We start from the raw sequence: 18,635 nt of genomic DNA, 5'->3' as shown, positions 1-18,635 counted from the left end.
CTCAAATCACTCACTGGCTAATTCCTCTTGGAGCAGTAGGACTTCTAAGTCCTACTATAAGAATGTGGTGGCCAGTGGGAGGGCACATGGTTAACTATGTACAGACATAATGACTAGATGGGAAGGTAGATGGGGAAACAGAGCTTACAGCACAGATTTTTGAACATGTGGAGATGTTCAAAATCCACCCAAATGTGTTCCTGTATAACCTGCTCTAGGTGAACCCTGCTTTGGCTGAGGGGTTGGACTAGATTATCTCCAGAGGTGCTTGGTTTGGCTGTTCACTTGCCAGGAACACAGATAAATGGACCATCTTGCAATCATCTTATATACTCTGGTTTTAGCTACAAAGCTTCCAGTGAGATTTTGAAGACAAGGGCTGGGGCAAAGGAGATTTTAAAAGCATAGATTTGAGGTCCTTGATCTTCCTAGAATAAGCCTCTGATGAGCTGGGCCAATAAAGTTAAGCCAAAGCAAACCATGTACAAACAGCAGAGACTGGATGCAATTAATTCTCAAGTTCAGTTTATCCAACTCACATATGCATAAAAAAGCCCCAAGCATTTCAAGTATTTTGATACCATAGCTTGATTAGTAGTCCAGATGTACTCCATACAACAGAAACAAATTCTTGTTTTCATTTCACTTGCATATCTATGCTTTGGAGAAACAGCAAAATGCTACTCCATCAAGCTGAACATAAACAGTGCTGCTGCTCTGAGAAGATCAAAAATGAAGCTGGACAGGGCAAAAATACACTGGGGTATTCACACAAAACATTGAATTGAGAGGTTCCATGATTTTAACGGGTACAAACATTCTAGCTAACACAGTGATGAAGAATAAACAAACTAGGACCTCCATCTTTCCCAGCACAGCAGTCTCATCCTGATTGAACAGAGTGAGCCAATGAAAGGAGCTTTGCCACTCTGAGTGATCAGACACAGCACACTATATATTTCAGGGAAATCCAAATCAGAAAATACAGTGCATTGCCTCAGGAACTTCTTCAAATGACTTCTGCTCAATTTTACTAAGGCATTATACTGCAATTTAAAAAAGGCAAAAATCCTGTGAAGTCAGAAAATTAACTTCTAAAACTATGTTTTAAAGCCAGCTCTAAATTGCAGTCAGCAAAAATTTTTAAATTCTAAACTATTTTCTACAATTCATTATTTTTTCCTGAATAGAGGTTGTTTTGCTGCAAATTGAGCAGCAGAACAGAATGATTACCTGACCTGCAATAACATTCTTCCCAGGCTTTTGTAAATACTGACTTCTTTCCTTGTCTCATCATCACTTATATAAATTATAATCAAGTACATAAACAACATAACACTAAAATCTGCCAGGTCACCCTGACACCATTACAGAACAGATCTTTTTTATTGTGAAGACAACACTTAAAACCAGAGAATGATTTCAGCAAACTCTAGTGGTCTGAATGACCATCCCAAGCCACTTACATAAAGGAAAATAAAGTTACAAAAAGCTGTATCATCTCACAGGGTCAGACAAAGCAAGGAGAGCGCTGGACAGCTTAAGTGAGCGCCACGTGGGCTGGATGTCAATAGGATTAGAGTGGACTTTGGCTGCCGCGAGCAAAGACGTCCACATGCCCGCAGAGGGGTCGCTGCGAAGGCACGTCTCCTCCTGGGCGGCAGCTCCGGACCTCAGTGGGAGAAGATGAAAGCACAAACCAGAGGAGTACAACAGGGGAAAGGTTTCAAATACAATCCTCAGCCAGAGACTAAATATAAGGAAGTGTCAGACAAGCGAGGGGAGTTTCAGATGAAAATAAAAAAGCTTTTTGTCAACTCACAGAAAGCCTACTGTGTTATTCTTAAATGCACGCCTCCATCCAGGCAACATTATAAAATGGACAGCTGGCTAAACCCATCCAGAAAAAAATAAGCTTCTGGTGTGTTTAACAGATGGTGACACAGGTTATGAAATTGGTCTTTGCTTCAGTCTCTAAATATTATTTTTAACATAATTGAGATATAATATTTAAACACCCTTAGAATAATTCTCAGATGAAACATAACTAAGCACTTACCAGAGTGCACCGTGTGTATATAGATTATATCCTATTTCACACTTTTGTTATCTGAGAAAAACTCTCTGCTCACAGAAGTGAGGAGTTTAGGGTGACTTTCTTGTATCTATATATTATTTCGTTTAAAAAATTTACAAACAATTAAAATTTTCCCCTCATTCATATAGCTACCAAGTTGCTTTCTACATAGGTGAATGCCATGAAACATGCAATTTTCACAGGGAAAAGAGTAGGACTGTTATCTCTGTCTTATATCACAGGATTTCAGGGGGAAAATATATTTGTTTTTTTAAAAATAACAAAGATTATTCCCTTCTATTAATTCATAAATCAAAGTCTTAACCTTTTCACATGGTACAGGAAAAAATGAAGGTATCCTATCAAAAAACATTGGTTTAAACTAGGGATTTTTCTTAAAATTGCAAATAAGCATCCATCAACCCTGTGAACTCTTAATCATCAAATTGAATGTCACAAGAAACAAGCTCAGTTTGGGCTCAAGCTTAAGTAGCACAACCCCCTATTTCATCAATTTGAAAGGAAAGCAAAACACAGAACATAATTACTTAACTGCAATTCTTTATTCTAATGTTTAAAAGATCTATTTTTACATGTCTAAGTAATAAATGTGCTCATTTACAGTGACTTGACCATCCTTGAAAAAGAGAAGTGAATACATACTAGGGGAGGTTTAGATTGGACTTCAGGAAAAAATATTTCACTGAAAGGGTTGTCAAGCACTGGAACAAGCTGTACAGAGAAGTGGTGGAGTCACCATCCCTCGAGATATTTAAACCATGTAGCGTGGCACCGAGGGACAAGATTTAGTGGAGGCTTTGGCAGTGCTGGGTTAACAGCTGGACTTGACCTTACAGGTCTTTCTCAACCTAATGTATTCCATGAGTCTGTAATTATCAGACTTCCAAAAATTCAAATACATATCATTACAGGTTGGGCAGTCAATTCTCCCTAAATACATACCATGCTGATGCCACAAATGTGCAAGCTACTTACTCCAGAGCCCATATCAATTATGTAGGCTGACCTCTCCAATATGTTACATTGAGTGAAACATTCTCTTCACATTAAAATTAAATGCTAAAATTTAACATTTAATAAAATACTGCACACATTCTATTAACAGACATGTAACTCCTAAACATAAAATAATTTATTCATCATCAATCTTCAAAGAGAAGGAAATAAAATTAAACATAGACATACATGTGCAGAGATTTGGCAGTTTAATGCTTTCCTAAGTGTGGAATCCCAAAACTATGTCCCAGCTTTACCTTACAGATCATTTTCAGCTTAGTTTGAACAATAAAAGAGTCATTTAAACCTGCATTCAACAATTATGATACACTCATCCTCAAACTGAGGCTGTATGTGTAACAGCCCATGTATCCACAAGACAAAAGGGATGGAGCTGAACAAATATATTTGTGGGCTGATAGTTCTTTGCTCCTTTGCAATTTAAAATTATTAGAAAAAAAAATCTAACTCTTCGGATAAAGTATGATTTCCAGGCTTCTTGATCTACAAATTCTTTGTCAATTTTTCATTGACCTCTTAGTAATAGAATCTGGCCATGCAGAAGAAGTCTGCTAGAAACAAAACTGCAAAGTTTACTTTTGCCAAAGGAATTAATGGAATGAATATATATTTAGATATATATCTATTTACACAGTTACCATGTAAAGATTCCTCTACATGAAGTTCCTCAAAACATGAAGAAGTGTATAAGCAAAATAACTTTGATGACAATTTAGACTGGAAAGGTTTCATTTATGACCATTAGATTTCTACCTCAACTTAAAAAAGCAAACCATAACCAGCACCAACAAAATCCACCATATAGACAAAACTAATGTTTTAAAACTTAAATTCAGACAGAAGTGCTAATATGAAATGTACCAGAAAGGTTTCAATCTATAAGTTAATTTTAATTAACTCAATCTATAAGTTAATCTTTAGCAGTACACACATTTCAAAAGCTGCCCTCCAAAATATAAATGGAAAATATATTCATCAAAATGTAACTGTGAAATTACTCTAGTATCCAACTGGAGAAATTGCATTGAATTCCTAGGGCAATGACAACAAACCTCCCTGCATTTATAGCTTACATAATGCCAAAGAATCCTCATTATTTAATTATGTAAGCATAATTTTTCAACCCACTCATATTCATTTCTGCTCTGAGGATATGAAATATCTTGCAAACATTTCAGGCCAAATGTCAAGAGAGACCTGTCAAGCTTCAAGCAGTAAGCCTCTTTCTTTACAAAAACCACCAAACTAACCCATATCTTTCTTTGCAAGATTCCATTATAAAAAGTTCAGTTATTAAAGCAATGTAGTATTGGTATAGGCAGTGATCTTTCTCTCCTGCTCCACAGGTGTGATTATACACCTAAGCAAAAGCACACCACATTTCTGGTGTCATTTTTAGAACAGACCATTCAAGTCCAACTTTATACAACAGATTGTGATGAGAAGGGATAATGCTCTTTAAAATTATTCAGAATTACCCCAAATTAAATTAACCCAATTTTAATTTGTTTGATAACTTAGATTACTTTTAAATTTACTGTGATAACATGTATAAAATTTCTTTGTCTTCTTTTTAATAAGCTGTGTGCAACAGCTTAGATGAGATCACGCTTAGCAAATATCTGCAACCACACTGTACCTTCTTTACCACCACAAGCAGCTATACAATATTTCCACATTGCTGTACTTAGGAGAAGATCTGATACACTCAAACGGCAGCAATGTATTTCGAAACTCAGAAAAGTTTCTTTCTTTTGGAGTGTTCATACCTGTAGATGTGAGAGCTTTCTGTAGGAAATAAAGCTGGTAGAACCTGCAAATTGAACCATTTAATGATTTTGAAACACTACTTAACAAATTTAAGTTAGGAAAAGCAAACCTACCAAAAACCCATATAAAAGGATGAGAAATGAGGTTTTACAAAGCCCCAACAGCTCAAAAGCATTACCAAAATACATACATCTAGTGCTATTTCCAGGTGTTGTGAAATACTCCCTTTGTCCAGAGCAGAGGCATCTCCTGCAGGGCATGGGTCTCCTGCAGCTCGTGTGTCATTGCTGCCTACCCTTTTTGGCCATCCTGGGAATGCTGACATGTGCACACTGGCACTGGATACTATCTTTAGGCAACTGAATCATGTGCCTAAAGCTTTATTGCTGTAAAGCCTCGGTTTGGTAAGGTAAGATTTACTTTTGCCAAAAGGTGAGATAATGTTTACATGGACACTTCTCAAAAGTTTTTCTGCCCAGCAAAGTAGCACACACTGCTTTTCTATTTCCACTCAGCAGCAATACTGAAAACACAAATATTAAATGATGGATTTGGATATGTTTGTGTCTGGAAGGCAGAGGAACAGTGAGGGTGTTCTTCATCAGAAACCTGTTATCATTTGACACACTAACAGCTTAATTAAATGGAATTTAATCACTCCAAGTAAAACCTATGCATGGGAAGAGAAATTCATTATAATTCCTTGACTGTTTCTTGCAGCCCATTGTATTTGTACAGCAAATTACTGTCCATAAATAAGCCTGATGGCTTTGGCACTGATATGTTCAGTGTCTGCACCTTTATCACTACACGATTGTGTAATCATGATTTGTCTTTCCCTTTAACTCCTTTCAGCTGCTACCACCATCCATCCTACAAACTGCTACACTACTCCAAAATGCCTACACTGACTAGTGAATGCCATCTTATCCAGCCACCCAGCAAGAACTACTTTGAAACAATTCAAAAGACTTCTCTTCCCTACCCCAATGGCTGCACAGACACTCTGAGGGTGAGGCACCTGGGTCCTGTGACCGCTGGGACCTCCCTCCCACATGAGGGGTTAGCCAATACAGCTTCCAACAGAACCCCACAAAACAACTGCTGGCTTTATCCAAAAGTTAAACACAGGACAAAAATACAAGATTACTATATTTTTGGATTTTGAGTAAGTGATTTCTGCATAGAAAATTTTAAACTGCTACAACAAAGAGCTGTGGGTCTTCCTAAAAACTGGATTCCATTTTTTGGAACATGCTACAATCAGATTTTACAAGAAAAACTATGATGTGATACAAAACACAGCAGAAAATACTGTGTTAATTCAAGTATAATTCTCTATCTTCCATTTCCTGCAAAACAACACCTAGTCAAAGAAAGGAAAAAACAACTTCAAAACTGTACTTCAAATGGTCTTCATTCCTATATGTTAAGAATTTCAAGATAAAACAAGAAGTTTCTTTTTGTTTTTTTTTTTTTCCTTTCCTTTAGAGAACAATAAAGTGGAACAAAATCACCTCCAAACCACAAGTTCATTATAAATAAAATTAATAACCTAGAACACTTACTTAAGCATCAAAGTCAGGACAGACATGCAGCAAACTATTTACCTACACTCTGCCTTATCTGGCACTACTCAGCACACTGAATTATTCACTTTGGTGCTTCTCTGTTGGTTGTGGGCTTCTTTAAAGCTGACTTAGAAACTTACCAAGCAGCACATTTGGAGATAAAGGCACTGACTGATAATCATTCTGTGCTCTATGCTTAGGGCAAGCTGTCTTTCCTACATTTCATTTCCTGAAAAAAAAAATTAATACAGAATTTAAAGAAGATAACTTAAGAATAAAACTAAATCCCCATGTCCTTGAACGCTGGGAACTACTTTGGATTTATTTTCTTCTCCTGAGATTGTTCCAGATTTAAACTGAGGGAATGCTATTTAAAAAGTAGGAACATGAAAATTGACAGATATATTAAGTCAATATTTGACAATCAAGAGCTCAGAATTACTACTTTATTGAAAGATCAACAAAAACACATCAACAAAACCACGTGATTCTCAAATATTAAGAGTGTTAAGAAATACTAACATAACCCTAAAAACTAGCTTCCCCATATGCATTAGCCTCAAAACTTGCTTTTTACAACCCATTAACAAATACAGTTACAACCTTTTTCCAAATGTTCTTGGGAGCATTTCTCTATGTGTAAATATTTTACTGTCTTTTGCCTGATTTTAATTAACTCACTGTCCACAAGTCCTTTGAAATAAATCCTTCACATCAGCACAGATGTGGCTGGCTTAACTGAAATGCTGGTAAAGTCATGCTCTGGACAACTGAGATTGACAGGCACAGAAGATGTACCAGAGCAAAGCTAAATTGAGAAATTTTAACAGAATTCGACTAAAATAAGAAATGTTATTTAAAAAACAAACCACAAAAAACCACAGGAAAGTTTTGATCTTTTCTGAATTTTGACTCCTCCAATTCAAACAGTAAGATTTTATTCCCTGCAGCTCTGCTGCAGAGTTATCTAGCATAAGAGTATATTTGAGTGAAACTACATTTCCACAACATCCACAATTTTTGATAAATAATAACTTTCTTCCCCAAAAAATAGATGGATTTTTATTAAGTACTTTTTAAGAAGACTAGTGACACAGGAAGGCTGAAAATTAAGATCTATCTTCCAAGAAAAGTTTGAACAGTGAAGGAAGATAAGACACTGATCTGAACAATAAGGAAGTGCTGAATAAGGGGAGGGGCAAAAGCACATGGTTCTGGAAGAAGAGAGACAGTTAAGCGTTTACACCACAGGATGGATAAATATTGTTGAACAGTCAGATATTTAGGACCAGTTGTACTTCGTTTAGCAAGACATTGGAGTTCCCCCAATATGGTGTTTCCATGTATGATATAGCACAATGGTACACACACCACACTCAAAGCAGTCAAACAGACAAGACAAAATTGAAAGCCATAAAATCTGCACTGAAAGACAATCTAGCTTAAAAATGCCAGGCTCTTCGCAGAGAGGTATTTCAGTCTTCATAGTTAATTCAGGGACAGTTACAGCTGCACTTCTGGAGTCCACCCCCACCAGAAGTTCACCCTTAACTTAAAAACTTTCCACTCCTTACTCCTGCAGTTAAGTGCAAGGAGCACATATGCTGGGATCATCAAGTGCCTGCATGAGAATGCTGGAACAAGCATTGACAACTGCACTGCAGCCCTCCGTAGGGATTTCCCTGGCTAGCCCTGAAACCAACTTTTCCCCTCCGAGAGAGAAGAAACAATTCACAAGTGATCCTCTCCAAATTAAAACAATTTTGCAAATACTTGCTGCCTCTTTCACCAGAGGTCTCATCACAACCTTGCTCACAGTTTACCAAGCATTCCACCCACTACGATTGCTATTTTTAACCTCCAAATAATTTCAAACATATGCAATTTGAAAAAAAAAAAAGATCCATTTGCAGACTTGCATGAAATCCTGATTCATCCAGAAATATACTAGCTAATGCAGTAAGCAGAGAGAAATCAAACCCAGTTGCACTTTCTTTTTATTAAAAGCTACTAGCTATCTTGTCATTAGTTAGGAAATTGAGATCCTCAAAACAAAGTCAAATACCTCAGTAACAAACTGTTGTCTCAGTGCCAGACCTAACCTATTGCACTCAAAAATCTGTCTTATGTCTAGAACACTAGAAATGGCCACTAGCAAAATCTTTTTTTTTTTTTTAGATAAAATATTTCCTTGCTACTTTCTTGAGATTGAAATGAACTTGCATAGGGCTGACCTTACCAAAAATACTTAACGTGTTTAAATTATACAGGTGGTCTCTAAAACACCTTTTCTTGGAAATCCGCAGCATGAAGCATACATATTATGGCACATTTTGGTACAAAATCTTTAAATATTCATGTCAAACACTACTCAACTTACGAACTGTAATATGGGTACTTATTAAGTACTAATTACTTTTTATTACTTATTTATTATGGAAGTTACTAATTTTGTGTTGGGACTTCATGTTAACATCATTACCACTGAATCATATGGACTTCGCAAATGTGGATTTATTCCCCGCATGTAAAATGTTTTAATAAAGCTTTTTGCACTTTTGGGGTTTATTGCCAAAAAAATACCTATACAAGCGTGCAAAGAATAAATCACTAAAACTTGCAAGTCCAATAGAGTTTGTTTGCATCACAGATCAATAACCTAGATTCAGAAGTGAGAGCTAAGTTTTCCCTGTCACACCACACAACTTTTATGATACACAGATTAAAAATAAATTCACAGGCAAAATGACATAAATATTCACACGTAATATGCCCTAAGTAATGTGTTGTGCATCAAATGCAACCACCAAGGACTGTTTCAAAAATTAACTTTATTTTGATGTTACTGCCCATTCAAATAAGAATTCTATAAATAAAAGAAAATACTGCAACCAGGTATTCCAGACTCTAAAAGCACACAAAGGATTTTAGGTACTCTCTTATAGAATATAAAAGGCAAGCATGCCTAAAAACTCTTGCACAATATTTAATCTTCAAAGATATGCTGAAAAGAAATGCTATTTTAGAATAACTATTTCATAGTAATGTAAATTATAGTAAGTTTTCTGAGACTTACTAGTATATGCCACAAATATTCACATATAGATTGGCACTAATCTACTTTCAAGAAGAGAATCCTGAATTTACAACTTCAGCTACGAAATATTTTTGACTAGCACTGCACTTCACTATTTTATCATTATTCCATTATTTCTCTATATTAAAAGCATATGTCAGATTCTGGGGACAGATTAGGTAGGACCATCTAGAGCATATATTAAGTATCAGAAACAGATTATGGTGATGTGGATCTCTGCCAAACCACAGAGCATTACAACATCACAATTTTGCTGAGGAGATACCAACCAGTGCTACAGTTATGGCTGTGAAGTACTGTTCTTTTTGAGATGAAATACACTGTTCATTTCAGTCTCAAAGAAGAACACACACAGCTTCCTTCTGTTTATTTTGAAATTGGTACCCCACTTCTACCAAGTGCTGGAGATAATTTCTTATGCAACATAAAACAGTTAATATTGCATAATGAAGACCACAAAAGAGCTTACAGAAGAACTCGGGACTACTTTTAAAAGAAAAAAAAGAAAAAAAAAAGAAAAGGAGCTTAGCTTTCATTTCCATCCAAACTGTCCACAGAGTCACAGACTAAGATCCAGACCCTCAGCTGCAGCTAAAAAGCACCCCGGGATAAGATCACCTTTGTTCCAAGCCCTCCACATAAATCATACCAGCCCTAAGAGAGGCTGAAACCACCACAGTAGGTAGACACCAACACAATTCTAGTTTGTATTCCTTGTGTGAGCAGCAAGTATCATTTTGGCATCTCCATCCCACTAAGGCACAGATTTCTTGTTAGTAGTAAAACAAACCTACCAAACTCCCAGACAGAATCTCTGGTTTTACTTGGCCAATTTCTATGGGATACATGAAACTCAAGGAGTTTCTGGCTTGCTTCTGTCTCCATAACAACAGTGTCATGGAATAAAGTCTCAGCTAAATTCTGCCACAAGCCTTCCATTTAACTCTAAACTGAATCTCTCAAATAATTTTAAGTAAGCAGCCAAACCAAAACAAACCCACAAATGTAATCCTGTCACTGGCAAGCTATTTTCAAACCTTACAGAAAGTAAGAAACAAACTCCAAGACGCTGATGGCAGTGCCAGAGTTGTGCAATCCAACAAATCATTATTTTACATGAAGTTTCTATCTGTGGAAAACATACATTAATTTTTTTAATCACATTTTACCATACGTGCAGAGTCTTACTACAAATTAAGAGAAGGTCTTCACTGTGGATGGTATACAAGCAGCAATAAATTTATCCTCTGTCAAGGAGCTAAACACAATCCCAGTTAGTGACCACAAAATACACCAAATTTCCACAAATATATAAGAGCTGTCAGCTGCAACATTTAAGTATTTCTGCAGAACTATACTTCTCAGGCTCAGCAAACCTGCAAATAAAATGGTCTTAACTTTTTAAGTATTGCTCTCAAAACCAAACAGACCTCCTAAACAATTTATCTACATTGTTAGAAAGCTTTTAGAGCTACTTTTCTCCCACTTCAAATTTCTTTTCAGATATTGAAGTGCATGTTGCTCATTGTCCAATGTTTTTAAAATGAAAACAACACAGTCATATTCCTTTAATAATTATAATGAGCTAGGACACCCATGCAAAATTGTGTCAGGAAAGGCTTGCTACTTTAGTAGACTCAATTAATTGCTGGAAAAGCAGACTCAATGTGAAAAAGAATACAAATCAGCAGCAATGTTTTCACCATATTCAGAATAAGAAATAACCAACCTAGTGGATCCAATACTGTACTTGGAAGAGACTGAAAATAAGCTGAGTTATCTCTTTTACATAAAACCACAAGAATGATTAGTCACATTCCAGTTATTTCTGGATTCCTGCAAGCTAGTGTAGCACTCGCAGGCTGAGTGCTAGAACCGAGTCTCCATTCTGCTCACTGTTGCAAAAGCAGATATAGAGACATCTCCAAAAGTTTACAGTCTGAGTTTTACTGAGTAACAAAATTGACTGACCAGAAGTATAAAACAAGTAAATCCCACTGATTACAAATACCATGGCTATGGCTTTCAACATCCACAAAAGTTATACCTAGGAGGAACTCTCAACTAGAAAAAGTAGTAAAGCATGCCTTTACTCATTTTGTTCATAGTATCATGAAAGTATTTCTTACCAAGACCACTGCAAGGACCACATTCAGACAGCCCAAGTTCCTGCTGCAGCCTTAAGCCAAACCACAGGAGTAAGATATAGGCTTTGAATTATTGAAAGTTTAGGTTTAGATTCACACAAAGCAGTCACAAGCCCCACGGTGAAACACTGACTACAGATACCTGACTTTTTTCCTTATTCCACATCAGAGAGGTGCAACTTGTTCCCATTCAGGCCCTGAATGACTGTCCAGTTACCAGATGATGTCTGCTAATTTTTTAATATGCAGAATTGGGCATTCCTGCTGTAGATACGATAATTTTCTACACTCACATATACTCAGCATTTGTTTTTTGCCTCTCAGACCTGCTGGAACCTGCCAGCAGCTACTTCTCAGCATTCCCAAAGTGGGAGGAGTTAAATCTCCTTCAGTATATATCCGCTCCAGAATTTCATGAAGTTAGACAACAAAAGCAGAAAGAAACCAGTTCAGGTAATGACAACAACAAGGGCGGGTGGCAGGAAGGAAGGAACAGTTTATATCATCAGCTTACACTTCCATCTGTAGTACAGAGCTGCACCACAGCCCAGAATAAGGATCAATCCAACCACAGGTTACAGCTGTTCATCCCCAAAGAAAATGAGATGACGATCATGCAAACATTGTTTCAGAATATGTCAGATATATTAGTATGTTACAAAGTTTCTCCTACAGTGCCGTACCTAAAAATGTCAATGGTTGCTAAGATGTTTCTTTTTGGTTGTTAGATACAGTTTTAATCTGTGAAACAAAAAAAAAAAAAGGTGGGTGTGAGAAATTATAAAGACAAATAATTTTGGAGTATACCCAAATATATACACACCAAGGATGAGCTTAAGTAAGTTTATTCCTGGCCACTGCTTCAGATAACAGAGAAAGGTTCTTGATGTCATTACAAGCAGCACTGCAATATGCTACAAAGGCTCAACTGGCTTGTACATCGGCTCAATATATAAGGAGTCCAAAAGAAGCTTCTTCAAGCTCTTCTTTCTAACACATATCCCACTCTGAATTCCTTCTCTAAGAGAAGAAAAACAAACGCAAAACAAACATTGAGAATGGCAAAAGACAGGCTACTAATTTCTGCTACAATCAGCAAACAATTGTGGAAAAAAAATTTTAAAAGGGAAGGAAAAAATACCCATACAGAAAAACTCAATTAGCTATTTTTATTAGAGAATGTAATGAATTAGAACTTTCAACATGTGGGTGATACAAAAATACAGAGAAATAATCATACTTCTATTGCTACAAAAACATAAGGGACTAACTTAAGCCTGTTATGCACAAAGGCTACTAGGAATACAATGATTTTCAAAACTATGAAAAGGATCAATTGAAGGCAAAAGGAAAAGCAGTTAAAACAGAAGAACAGAGATGCAGGACTTCTCACATTTTGTTCTGATATATTAAAGTGCTATAGTGAACAAATTACTTTCTATGTTCCAAGTGTATTATAATGCTACTGCACGTATTATTCTTAAATTAATTTTTCAAACTGAATGATCGACAACTAAACTCAGCTGCCATACAACCAACTACTCCTTTAAGTCTCTCATATCTGAACCTTATTCTTGGATGCCAAAACTCCCTTACTGATGCAGCATCAGTTTCTGTCCATCCTTTTCCACTGCCAACCTCCATTAATATGCATGATAAAGGATGTCCTTATGTATGTTCAACTATTCATCAACATTCTATATTAAATTTCCTGAAGAAAATGCATATACAGATTTCCACTAAAGATGTTAACTCCAACCAGGAGTGAACTGAGCAGGGTTTCTATTTGTTATTCTTCTTCCACCCACTGCCCCCTTTTAACATTGACCACACATAACCATTTTAGATCATATACTCCATGCTCTTCTATGTCTGCAAATGCTGTGCACCAAACATTCCGTTTTCTTAAAAATAATCTCTCCCATACCACCTACATCTCTTAAGTACAGCATATGGATTGAAGAGCCATGCACATTAAAATTTAAACCTTTAATGATCTGGTAGACTCCAACATTTTGCTGTTTATCAAATGCAGAAAAACCCAACAAACCAACAATAAAAACCCCACCATGAGCCAAAAGCATCACCCTCTGTTACTGCTCAGACAAAAAAACAATTGGATCTCCTAGAGGGCACACAAAGAACTGCCCAGAAAGGAAGTGCTGGCAGAGCCTTTTCATACCGACATAAAACACAGAGACTACAGGAAACAGTGGACACCATTAATACTTTTTAGTCGTGCAGGTGGCTTTCTATGGACTCCTAAAATCCCTGAAGAATTCTAACTATAAGAAGTATCACAGACATACAGAATACAGAGAGGAAGCTCCCCAGATTCTGATGAAAACTCCACTAAAATAAAGGGGATTGTTCAATTGAGTAAGAACTTCTTGACTGAACATAAGTTTTTCATAGCTTGCTTTAAAATTGTCAGCTAGAGTGTTTAAATAAATATCAAACCATTTGCATTCGGTCCACTCAAAAAGCCAGTGTGATTAATTTCACAAGTTCATAAACCACTGCATGTCTATTTATCATTACAAAAGATATATAACTTGCAAACAGCCCTGCTGTTATTCACAGTCAAACTCTAACTGCTACCAAATGGTAAAACTGATAAATTACCTGATTAAACTACTGAACATAATCAGAGATGCCCTGCTGCCACTACAGTCATCAGAGCGTATGTGAAAAATGGAGCAGAATTAGGTTCTAGATATGCAGTTTAGTCTTCAAGAACTGCCCCAGACACATCTAGTCCTAATAAAGTTAATGAAACTATTCAGGTAGAGAGGTCACTATTAGCAGGTTTAATTGCAGGAGTGGAGTTTTAAGCCATTGCTTAAGGAATAATGCTAAGCAATAAGGAAACATTGCTAAGGAATAATGCACCCCAAACTTACAACACTGGGAATGTGGTGTGTCACTATCCAATTTATTAGTGGAATGCAAATGATAAAGTACTGTGTTAATTATTTAGGAAGTGATGTTGAAATGGTTAGCTGGTCAAAACTGCAGTAGTTCTGGAAACAAGTCAACTCAATGTCAGAGAACAGGACACTGGGTCAAATTATGTCTACTCAGAAATCCGAAGCTTACTGGAAATCAGACAATTTACTATTAATTTATTTGTAGCAGATCATTTCCACAGGTGGGACAGGAAGACAAATTAACACATTTTTAAGAAGCAGCAATTATATTATTATTATGATGATGATGAGCAGGTTAGTTCATGAATTTGACATAAAGAGTTTCAAACATTATTATTATTATAATACTTATGTAATTCATAGCAGATTTACTAAGTATAATGGAGTCTTCATAAAATGTCACTCTATCACACTGTTGCCAGCTCCTACAGAAATGGGAAATCAATTTTTTGCAAATGCAAATTACACAGTGGGTGGGTAAGAGAAATGCAAACTGCAAAATCCTACACTAAATAAAAACATTTATAAACATGGTGACAGCCTGGTAAGGGCTTCTCTTCAAATAGCTAAGGAATGGCAATCCCATTTTCCTTCCTAAATAAACTCCTTTCAAATATGGAGGTAACAAAAAGAAACCAAAAATGAGTTTTCAAGAAATCTTTTCATAAAGTAATATTTATTAGTTGTAATTAATAATTGGAATTTCTACAGCACACTTCAAACTTTCAAGAGAAACTGCATCTAATAATGCAGAAACTAAGAGAAAAATGATCCCACGGTGACAGGCCAGAAAATATCTATTTATTTAGTTAAATTCTACCAACATTGGTAACATCTTCATTCAAATGTTTTTGTAATGACTCAGTATTTAAACACCACTATGTATAACAAGCTTCTTCCTGATTTGAATAAACAGAGCAACACTAGGCCCAGCTACCCCCAGCAGTGGTATTCTCATTACACTGTAACAACACAAGGAAATAGTTTTCACAGAAAAAATTGTATTTTGCCTATCTTACAATCTGTGTACTTTGTAGCAAATGTCAAGCATTGCAAGCCTAGTGGCAGCAGCGGGACTCCCAGGCAGGCAGGCCGGCCCTAGGAGGAGCACGGAGTTGGCAGCTCAGCCCAGGGTGACACGGAGGAGGAGTGTGTTTCATGTCACAGTCAAGGGACTCCTCCAGGCAACTTAAAAAGCAGCACTGAGAGATTTGCACCTAATCCTCCATGGCCCAGGCGAAGATTTCTGTGATATAACGCTAGACAGCCACATGCAGGAGAGAAGGGTGTTCAAAAGGCTCTAACAGTCAGAGAGAGACATACTAAAAAGAAACGTGAAAACTGATAGCTGGGGAGCTTATTGCCTCTGAGTTTAAATCCTTTGGCCACTCTTTTCATCCAGGGGAGGCAACACTCATTTATAATATTTGAGAAAGGCAGGGAAAACCCATAAGCTTATAACTTGCTGTTTGATCATCCTCTGTACCTTACTGTTTCTGCTTTTTTTTTTTTTTTGGTCAAAATTCACTCACTGTGACTGCTGTACAAAAGCTGTGAAGGAAATACAAAAAGCAAGCAACTAAACAGATACTATTATTTCAACTGCCCAGCTGCCATACATACCCAAATTAACTGTACATCAATGACTTAAACAAGGGCTACTCGGTTTTATTGTTCTCACTGCTGGGGCAGGTTGTACCTACAAAACAGAACTTCATCCTGAAATTTAAAAAATAAAAAAGCATAGACAAGTCCTCTGCTTTTGGGGAGGAAAAAACAGTACCTTTAAATGTGAACAGCCATGTGGAGATATGTGAAAATATTCTGCTATAAGAATAAAGAATTAACATACCAAACTGTAGCTACAGTTTCGTGGGTGTTTTTTTTCAATTAAGTGACTTATGAAAATATATCCTGATTTATGAAAATACACACAAATGGAGAAAGTCGTGCTGAACGGAAGATTACCTAGCAGACCTGATTCACCCTACCTCCTCATGATCTGCTATACCTTCCTGATTTAAATGTACCGAGCCGAGTACCCAATACAAGCTGAACTACAGTCCGCCATAAGAAGTACTAGGAGTGCCCTTGAAAAATGTCCAGATTGCAGCTAGTGCACAAAGGACCTCGCCATGAAAATAAAGCGCATGAAAATTTCTCTCTCGCTCTTGAGCAGGCAGCAAGTGAAGAGATTAACTTCCCACCAACATCGGAAGACAAAGCGTTGGCAAGACACAAACCAAGTTTAAGAGGTTTAGAAAGAAAGAAAGGAAAAAAAAAAAAAAGAAATAAAGAAATGGGTCGGCAATTAATCCCGAATACTCTGCTTCTTTTATTCCCCCCCCCCCCCGCCAAAAAAAAAACGCTCCACGGAGCTGAAGAGCAGTGCTACACGATCCAAGCATGAACACTCAGGTACTGAGTGCCATAGGTACGGGAGTCTGGCATCCCCCTTCCCTCGCTACACGGGAGGCGACGCTGCAGATCTCCCACTCCATCACCAAAAAGCGAAGCAGAACCAGCATCTGGAGTGGGAGGGGAAGGCAATTAACTGGGAACTTTATGTTCCTTAAATATTCAACCAAGACCTTTTTTTCTTCCCACGCCCCTCTTATTTCCATGTTCTCTGTCAAAACCAGGCTGAAATAAACGTTATTCTGTAATATAACTATTAAATAGGCAGTACAACACTCACCATATCAGCTGGAACGCTGCTGGACATTTTGATGTTACCCTAAATGGCTTAAAATCAACTTTAAAAAAAATTAAAAAAAAAAAAAAAAAAAAAAAAAAAAAAAAAAAAAAAAGCAGCAGCACCAAGAGCAGCCCTCCGGAGATCTTCAAGACGCAAAACCGGTGTCAGTATCGGAGGCAGCAGCTTCCACGTCCCCTACGCGAAAGAGGTGCCCGGTAAGTAGTGGGAAAGGCGGCCGGCTGAGGAGCAGGAATATCCAGGGGCAGCGGTGCCGGGCTGGACCGGAGGAGCCAGCGGGAGACCAGAGATGGCAGCAGATCCCTGTCAGCGGCAGCGGCGGCAGCACCAGCGGTGCCAGGTAGACCAGGCAGCAGGACTACACCGCCACATGAGCTGCGTGCGGGCTTTTTCCCCCCTTCTCGCCCTCTGCCTTCTCTCCCAGCCTCGACAAATGACGACGGGATGATTCACACGGGATAATAGTGCGTCCAAGTCACCTCCTCAGTCGGCGCAGGCGACCCGGGCGCGCAGGCAGGACCTGGCTCCTGGCTCCTGCCCTGGGCGGCGGGGCAGGGAGGCGGGAGGGCCGGGGTGGGCCCGGGGCCGCTGGGGAGGACGCCGGGCTGCGGCCCCCCCTAGGCGGTGTGCGGCATCCAACAGCGCCCGGCGGGGACGCGGGCCGGGAGGGAAGGGAGGGAGGGAGGGCGCTCGGAGGGGAGAGCCCTCCCCCGCGGCGCTCGGAGGGGGCCGGGGGGCGTTCGACGGCGGCCGCCTCCCGCAGCCTCAGCTCTCCGCTCGCATCGCCGCCGCCGCCTCCTCAGCCCGCCCTCCCTCCCCCGCCTCGTCCGCCGGCGGCTCCGGCCGCCCCCCGAGAGCCGCGCTGCGAGCCGGAGGTGCCGCTCCTTCAGCGCGATCCTCGCCCGCAGCCGCCCCCTGTCATCTTCGGCTCAAGCCAACATGGCGCCCGCCGAGCCGAGCGAGGGGACGCGGCAGGGGAGACACGGACCCTCCGCCACCGCCTCCGCCACCCCCGCTCCCGCCGCGTCACACGCCGCCGCCCCGCGCGGCACCATGGGGCTTGTAGGCGGCCGGGGCCCGCCGCCGCCGGGGCGGAGTCACCGCCCTGCGCGGGCCCGGCCCGCCCCGCCGCGGGAGCCGCTCGGCCCCGCCGGGTTCCCGCAGCGTCGGCCGGGACGGCTCCGAGCGGCCTCCGCGGGGGCTCCGCCGCGCCGGCGGTGCCGCTTCCCTCCAGGGCAGCAGAGACGCCCGAGCCGCACTGAATCGGCGCTTTTCCCCGCGGGCGCTGC

At 39.3% G+C, this 18,635-nt stretch overlaps 1 protein-coding gene across 2 annotated transcripts in view; it reads right to left on the bottom strand.

The window, feature by feature from the left end:
• UBL3 (ubiquitin like 3) overlaps window positions 1-18,365 on the bottom strand; it is a 54,628-nt gene extending 36,263 nt beyond the window's left edge. Inside the window, exons 1-2 of one of the 2 annotated variants that reach the window (XM_072930323.1) lie at window positions 17,329-18,365; window positions 6,597-6,685 (exon numbers count right to left, since the gene is read on the bottom strand). In XM_072930323.1, coding sequence (XP_072786424.1) covers window positions 6,597-6,638 — 42 coding nt within the window. In that variant the 5' untranslated portion in view covers window positions 6,639-6,685; window positions 17,329-18,365. The remainder of the gene's footprint in view (window positions 1-6,596; window positions 6,686-17,328) is intronic. The other variant, XM_002194320.7, reaches the window with a different exon arrangement.
• Between the last annotated feature and the right edge of the window lie 270 nt (window positions 18,366-18,635).

Source organism: Taeniopygia guttata, chromosome 1 (assembly GCF_048771995.1).
Source record: "Taeniopygia guttata chromosome 1, bTaeGut7.mat, whole genome shotgun sequence".
Classification (NCBI taxonomy): domain Eukaryota; kingdom Metazoa; phylum Chordata; class Aves; order Passeriformes; family Estrildidae; genus Taeniopygia; species Taeniopygia guttata.
Note: the sequence above shows the minus strand (reverse complement) of the source record. Positions and strands in the feature narration are given on the sequence as shown.